This window comes from Myxocyprinus asiaticus, chromosome 35, assembly GCF_019703515.2.
Source record: "Myxocyprinus asiaticus isolate MX2 ecotype Aquarium Trade chromosome 35, UBuf_Myxa_2, whole genome shotgun sequence".
In the NCBI taxonomy this organism is placed as follows: Eukaryota; Metazoa; Chordata; class Actinopteri; order Cypriniformes; family Catostomidae; genus Myxocyprinus; species Myxocyprinus asiaticus.
In genome coordinates, this window is record NC_059378.1 from 14,973,751 (window position 1) to 14,982,028 (window position 8,278).

The following is an 8,278-nucleotide window of genomic DNA, read 5'->3' on the forward strand; positions in this document are numbered from 1 at the left end:
ACAAATAATTGACCCTTCGCTAAGCCCCGCCTTAAAAGCGTTTCTGACCAATCCTATTTTAGCAACTGTTGCCATCCAGCATTTCTCTGACAAGAGTTTGCTTCTTTCCAATGGGAGTAATATATGTGTGAGTAGTTTTAAGTGGAATTTTAAAGAAATTATCCCAAAAAAATTATCGTAATCATAACTTGAGGTACTTAGAGAGGAGTGTTTTTTCTTTAGCAGCGCTTTTTCTTTTTTTTAAATCTTTAAATAAATCTCAAGAAGATTATGCTATGGATTAAACCGTGTCAGATGGGCAGCCCTCATTCCCAAATAAACATGTATAATATTAACAAGGACACCTACATTTTCTCCAAGGTAAATTAAAACTAACAACTTTCATTAAGTATTGATTCCAGTCTTAGTAAATGCTATAGTAAATAAAGAGTTCAGAGCATCATAGTGAGTGTGTAATGAGGCGTTATGAGCAGTTCTGTTCACTTTCACTAACATTATCAGGTGTGTAATCGCCATCAAACGATGCTTTTCTTTTTTCAAGTAAAGGTGATAATCATTTGCCACAATTTTGTTTCACTGTCTCCACAGTTTTCAATCAAATTACTGTGTAATTTAATGGTTCAGATTAATATGCTTAAAAATTCCACTCTTCAATTCACCCCACGTAAAAATATTATCAATTCCGTTTATGAGAATATTTTGCCAAAAACCATGCTGTTCACGCCAATCTCCCATTCATTCCTATGGGAAGTTCGGCAAAGCTTGTCAGAGCAAGCAACGGTAGGGGGGCGGAGCTTAGCGAATGGTCAATATATTTCACACAAGCTTGTCATTAGCATGTTGCTAAGCTAATGACATGTGACTCTAATAAGCAAATAAATACATAGAACACACAAAAATTTTACATTTGAATCAGATTGCAATTTTTGGTACTGTATGTAATGAATTTCTGTTAGATGGATTTTTTTTCACTGAGCTTGTTGCAGTGCACTACGGGATTGCCTTCTATGCAGAAGATACATGCGATTCTGTCTAAGAATTTAGCCAAAGAATGTTGTTTATCGTTTGAAACAGCTCCCATGTTGGGAGTGTGCCTGTGATGCCTTATAATGCTGCCTTCGTTTTGAAACAAAGCGTTCACTGTACACTTTGCTATAGAACACATTGTCGTGTTTTCTATTAAATTATTAAAGCATTTTATAGAAAAATAAGTACAATTATAAGATCCTGACACAATGTTATGCTATTTAAGTGAAATGTTTCTTATAGCTGGTGCAGTGAAGTCAAGCTGGTTCTGTCTGTGAACAGGACAGGCTCATTTATCTCACTGTCAGACAATTGTTGGGTGAGATGAAGGAACATCTCTGTCTCTGTCGCTCAGTTTTGCACAAACATGTCGGTCATTGTAGCGACCAGATCATATCTGAAGCTAGTGTGTGTTGGTCCTGTGCAGAGGACTGATGGGTAGAGTGGAGATTTTTGTGTAGCTGTATCTTTCCCTCAGTCTTACACAACGACACCCCTCACCTGCCCCCAAAAACATCTGAATCACCTCAGCATCTCTCACTGTGAGGAAAAAATACGTCACTGAGAGTGGCACATAGTGCTGTAAAATTCAATTAAACACACAACACAAACCAGCATTGCTGAACACCAGCTTATGTTGTGTTTTGGTTGCTGGTCCCCCAGCAAGGGATGTTGCTGGTCCCCCAGCAAGGGATGTTGGTGACCCTACAAGTCTTTATGTCAAGTCAAGTCATTTTTATTTGTATAGTGCTTTTCACAACACACACCATTTCAAAGCAGCTTTACAGAAAATCATGCATTAACAGAAAATGAAACTGTAATATCTACAGTATAAAGTCTTAGAGTCATCATTGTGTAGTTTGATTAAATATGATTGTAAATTGTGTATGAAAATAAATAATTAAATAATAACTGTATTTAGAACCCCAGTGAGCAAACTGAATGCAACTGTGGCAAGGAAAACAAAACTTAATAAGACGTTGGTTAATGGAGAAAAATAACCTTGGGAGAAACCAGGCTCACTTTAAAACTAGATTAACCAGCTGCATAAGAAAGACCATGCTTGCCAACCAGCTTCACCAGGTAGGTGAAGGTAAAAAGCATGGATTTGCTGGTCCATCAGCTAGACCAGCATAAACCAGTATAAACCAGCCTAGACCAGCATGGGAATTGCATGGTTAAGCTGATCTTTGTAGCAGGGACAATCTAAATTTAAATGAAAAATATCTGAATACTATCCACCAGGCCAAAAGACTTCAAATCCCTAACGCTAAGGACAAAAGCGTACTCTACGCAAGTACACAAATGCAGACGTGAATGCATGGCCAATGAACTGTAAGAATGCAATCCCACTGAACAGATTTAATATGCGTTCAATTATTGGTACATTCATTTATTTAATACCGTTTACCAGGCCAATTGTCTTAGAATCCCTAACCCTAAGGCCAGAAACATACACTACACAAGTACGCAAATGCAGACACGAATGCTTGGCCAGCGCATTTTAAGCATGCAGTCCCATTGAAAATATTTAATGTGCACTTATTTGTTGCTGTGATGGTAACAGTAGCTGAGTACTCAAAGTTACCCTCAAATGTCTGTGTGATTAAACCGATGTGCGATTATTTGTGTTATTTATGTAGCAATTCTAGTAATTCTTTGTTGTGCTGCCATGACAGTACTCAACTTTAAAGAGAAAACTTATTGTAGAATAAAAGAGTTTATGCTAATGAATTGTGGTCTGGTACATTTAGGAATTTTTGCATTCTTGTACTTGCGTACAGTATGTTGGGGCCCAACTATGAGCAAAAGTAAAATATATCTTTTGAAATCTATGCAACCTCAAGTCTTCATGAAATTACATTTATTAACTCTGAAAGGCAGCTTTTTATAGTTTTGAAAGTATAATGCAGTATAGATGAAGATTCTTTTGATTGCTAAATGCAAAACTCCCTTGGGAAAGGGTGATCAGAAAGAAAAATATAATAATAATAATTATTATTATTATTATTATTATTATTATAAACAAAATTCACAATAACATTCAGTAACTCAACCAACCAGTCAGTCAATAATGTGTCCTATTACACTGCAGAAACAACTCTGCGTAAACATCAGTCACTTTAATGGTTCATTGCAATTTAACAGTCTTAAAATAGTAATGACACCACAGAGGTCTTTAGAGGCACAACAGAGTACCCTGTTTGAAAGCTGCTCATTGGCTGCTGCCTAAAGTGTCATCATGGGATAGCTGGGTTGTGACTTTACTCCCCAATTATCTCTTCGCCATCTAATCCCTACATCCCAGCTTCAGCGTGGGCTCTGCAGTCAATCCTGCAGCTTGGATCTACTAATGGACCCCTCAACACACAATATGCCCAAAGCACTGGAGCATATGCCAGTCAATATAACAGTATGAACCCTCCAATTCGAGCTGGGGTGGTGCCTAATTATCCATCCCAACTGTTACAGGAGGAAAGGGAAATGGATCTTAATTAGGAAATCAGAAGTAGGGAATTTTCCACTGTCCCCACACTTAGTGTGCAGGGGCTTCCAGGCTGTATTAATGGACTAGCTCACAATTGGACATTGCTACTTTCATTAAATCTCAAAAACGCACCAACGAGAGCTAGGCCAGATGTCAAGATTTTCAGTGTATAAAAATTTAAATTTTGGTCTGATCTTCACACAGAGCTATCAAATGGCTTCAGAAGACTTGCAATATAGTCATTAAGACCACTTTTATGATACCTTTATGGTGCTTTCTTGCCAGTCTTGCCTTTTACCAATGTTGGGGAGTAGTTAAATAAAAGTAGCGACGCTACTAACTTAACTACTAGTGTGACAGTAGTTAAGCTATTTTCACAATTGTTGCTTTTCCAGTAAGAAGCTACATTTTCCAGCATCAAAAAACGCTACAATTGATATTTTATATAATAAGCGCAGCAATGGAGCTGAGGGCGTAATTTAACACATTCACCAACCATCCATTCTCTAATGTAGCGCTGGAAAAACCAAATCGAGTCTTCAGGATTACCGTAAACACTCAAAAGTTTTGCAAGTGTATTTTAATTTATTTCTCATTCAAATCAGCATTCATCTGTAATATAGGCACATTTCTGGTTCATGTTACATCTGCCAAACCTTAAATAGCAGCAAGTCCAAATTCCAAGCTTTTAAATGACATATTTTTCAAATAAGAAGCTTTTAATTAATTGGCTAGCAGTTCCAAGTTAAAGGATATTTGTTTTTTAAATATCGGTTATATCTGCCACAATGAGCAATGAATTATCGTTTATCGGTATAGGCCCAGAAATGAGGACCCGGATCACTAAATGCATTAAATGGTTAACAATGTTTTTGTTTTTGTTTTGAACAATGGTTTTACTACTGTAATACCCATATAGTATCTGTGGAGGATGCAGTCAACATGGAATTGCATCATATCCTTCAACATCTGGATAGACCAGGGACATATGCAAGAATCCTTTTTGTGGACTTCAGTTCAGCTTTCAATACCATCATCCCAGCTATAATCCAGACTAAACTACACCAGCTCTCTGTTCCCACGTCTATCTGTCAGTGGATCATCAGCTTTCTGACAGACAGGCAGCAGCTTGTGAGACAGGCTAAAGCACCTGTACAATCAGCACTGGTGCCCCCCAGGGATGTGTGCTCTCCCCACTACTCTTCTCCCTCTACACCAATGACTGCATCGCCAAGGACCCCTGTCAAGCTCCAGAAGTTTGCAGATGACACCACTGTCATCGGCCTCATCCAAGATGACTGTCTTAAGTCTGCATACAGAAGGGAGGTTAAACAGCTGGCTGTCTGGTGCAGTCAAAACAACCTTGAGCTGAACACGCTCAAATCGGTGGAGATGATTGTGGACTTTAGGAGAAACACCCCAACACTGACCTCCCTCACCATTCTAAACAGCACTGTGGCAGCAGTGGAGTCATTCAGGTTCCTGGGTACTACCATCTCACAGGACCTGAAGTGGGAGACCCACATTGACTCCATTGTGAAAAAGGCCCAGCAGAGGTTGTACTTCCTTCGCCAGTTGAGGAAGTTCAACCTGCCACAGGTGCTGCTGATACAGTTCTACTCAGCAGTCATTGAGTCTGTCCTCTGCACTTCAATAACTGTCTGGTTTGGTTCAGCTACGAAATCAGATATCAGAAGACTACAAAGGACAGTTCGGACTGCTGAGAGGATTATTGGTTGCCTCCTGCCCTCCCTTCAAGAATTGTACACTTCCAGATTGAGGAAAAAGGGTGGAAAAATCACTCTGGACCCCACTCACCCTGCCCACTACCTTTTTGAACTGTTGACTTCTACATACAGAGTCTAGTCTTTTTATATTTATCCAACACATCCAACCTCCTCTGCCATTACATTCCCTTGCACTGTATATAACCGATTTGTATTTAGATTTGCACTACGTAAGTCTGTGTGTGTGTTTATGTGTGTATGTATGTACTGTATATGTGTATATATATATATATATGCATATACATGTGTGTGTGTGTATATATATATATATACATATTGTCTTATTGTGTATTCTATAGATACTTTATTTTCTATTCAATTAAAAACAATATATTATTATTATTATTATTATTATCTCTGTCTTGTTGCTAATTTGTATTGTTGTGTACTGGAAGCTTCTGTCACCAAGACAAATTCCTTGTATGTGTAAGCATACTTGGCAATAAAGCTGATTCTGATTCTGATAGTAACTGTGGTTTTACTGTAATATTGTAGAACCATGACTGTTGTAACCATGGTTAATTTGTTTGGTTACTGTAGTATTTCTACAAATTCCATGGATAAACTATGATCAATGTAGTGAAACCATGGTTAATTGTTGAGTGTTAGAGTGGAATGTTAGCTTAATGAAATAGGGGGGCATTTCCTGATGACATCCCTAGGGCAGATACAGAATAATTTTATTGCCACTGGTCTGACAAACTGAGTGAGGTCTTTTGGATACAACAAATTAAACAAAACACTTCTTCAGCCATCGCCATGTCATCAGTTTGATGCCAACTCTCTGAGGGGTCTGGACACCATATGAAAATTAGGTTGTGGATGAATGTGCTGATCCCTGTAAGTACACTATATTGCCAAAAGTATTCGCTCACCCATCCAAATAATTGAATTCAGGTGTTCCAATCACTTCCATGGTCACAGGTGTATAAAATTAAGCACCTAGGCATGCAGACTGCTTCTACAAACATTTGTGAAAGAATGGGCCGCTCTCAGGAGCTCAGTGAATTCCAGCGTGGTACTGTGATAGGATGCCACCTGTGCAACAAGTCCAGTCGTGAAATTTCCTCGCTACTAAATATTCCACAGTCAACTGTCAGTGGTATTATAACAAAGTGGAAGCGATTGGGAATGACAGCAACTCAGCCACGAAGTGGTAGGCCACGTAAAATGACAGAGCGGGGTCAGTGGATGCTGAGGCGCATAGTGCGCAGAGGTCGCCAACTTTCTGCAGAGTCAATCGCTACAGACCACCAAAGTTCATGTGGCCTTCAGATTAGCTCAAGAACAGTGCATAGAGAGCTTCATGGAATGGGTTTCCATGGCCGAGCAGCTGCATCCAAGCCATACATCACCAAGTGCAATGCAAAGCGTCGGATGCAGTGGTGTAAAGCACGCCGCCACTGGACTCTAGAGCAGTGGAGACGCGTTCTCTGGAGTGACGAATCACGCTTCTCCATCTGGCAATCTGATGGACGAGTCTGGGTTTGGCGGTTGCCAGGAGAACGGTACTTGTCTGACTGCATTGTGCCAACTGTGAAGTTTGGTGGAGGGGGGATTATGGTGTGGGGTTGTTTTCAGGAGCTGGGCTTGGCCCCTTAGTTCCAGTGAAAGGAACTCTGAATGCTTCAGCATACCAAGAGATTTTGGACAATTCCATGCTCCCAACTTTGTGGGAACAGTTTGGGGATGGCCCCTTCCTGTTCCAACATGACTGCACACCAGTGCACAAAGCAAGGTCCATAAAGACATGGATGAGCGAGTTTGGTGTGGAAGAACTTGACTGGCCTGCACAGAGTCCTGACCTCAACCCGACAGAGCACCTTTGGGATGAATTAGAGCGAAGACTGCGAGCCAGGCCTTCTCGTCCAACATCAGTGTCTGACCTCACAAATGCGCTTCTGGAAGAATGGTCAAAAATTCCCATAAACACACTACTAAACCTTGTGGAAAGCCTTCCCAGAAGAGTTGAAGCTGTTATAGCTGCAAAGGGTGGGCTGACGTCATATTAAACCCTATGGATTAAGAATGGGATGTCACTTAAGTTCATATGCGTCTAAAGGCAGATGAGCGAATACTTTTGGCAATATAGTGTATGTGAAACATTTAATAGACCTGCTGTCAGTATGCAGAGTAATTATAAACAAAGAAATTGGTATCTCTCCAAATTGCATCTTAAAACTTACATGAATAGGAGTGTTGATTTATCTGTATGAAGATGGTCAAACTAGTAATACTGCACTCCATAGCCACTGCAAACAGAAATGAACCATTATTTATTACCATAAAACCAATGCAAAATAATGAGAAATAATAGAAAAATATGTACCTTTTATGATATATTGTTTATGTCATTGCTTTGAATTCAGATGTTCCCTTTGACTTTCACTTCTCGTGGCTCTGATGATGTTGATGTCCAGAACTTCAGTGTGTGCTCTTTTAGTTAGGTGAAGGCCTTTGCTAAAACTCATGTTACATTATTATGGTATTTTCAAAAAAACAAACAAAAAAAAACATAATTATCATATTTTTGTACATAACAATAAAACTACAAACAACAGATATCACAAGCTGAGAAATTAAAACATTTCCATCACTTCCTTTCTTTTACTTTGGACATTTGACATATTTACACTCTTGAATAGAGCTTGATTAATCTCTTTCAGTAAAGTGTGCTCCTGAAAACTTGTTTTGTTTTCCCCCATGTTTTCTAGATGCAAAGAAGCTTAAATTATAACATAACCTGGTATCAGGATTACTAGTCAATCCACAACAGAGATTTTAGTTGTTCAAGTTTGAAATTACTTAGCTCCTGGCGGAGAATATCGCAGGCCTTGACAAAACAGTTTTGTCCACATTTATTCTGTGCTTGCTGAAATAAATGTGTACGTAATAAATGACAAGGAGTTAGGTCAAAATAAATAAAAATAACATAAAATTAATCATCAAATTCATTTATATTTCTTATAAATTATTA

General features: G+C 39.0%; 1 protein-coding gene across 1 annotated transcript in view; it reads right to left on the reverse strand.

The window, feature by feature from the left end:
• Positions 1 to 7,309, reverse strand: part of LOC127426291 (uncharacterized) — a 120,784-nt gene extending 113,475 nt beyond the window's left edge. The window contains exon 1 of the mRNA XM_051673005.1: positions 7,125 to 7,309. Within this exon, the coding sequence (XP_051528965.1) occupies positions 7,125 to 7,228 (104 nt within the window). The 5' untranslated portion in view covers positions 7,229 to 7,309. The remainder of the gene's footprint in view (positions 1 to 7,124) is intronic.
• Between the last annotated feature and the right edge of the window lie 969 nt (positions 7,310 to 8,278).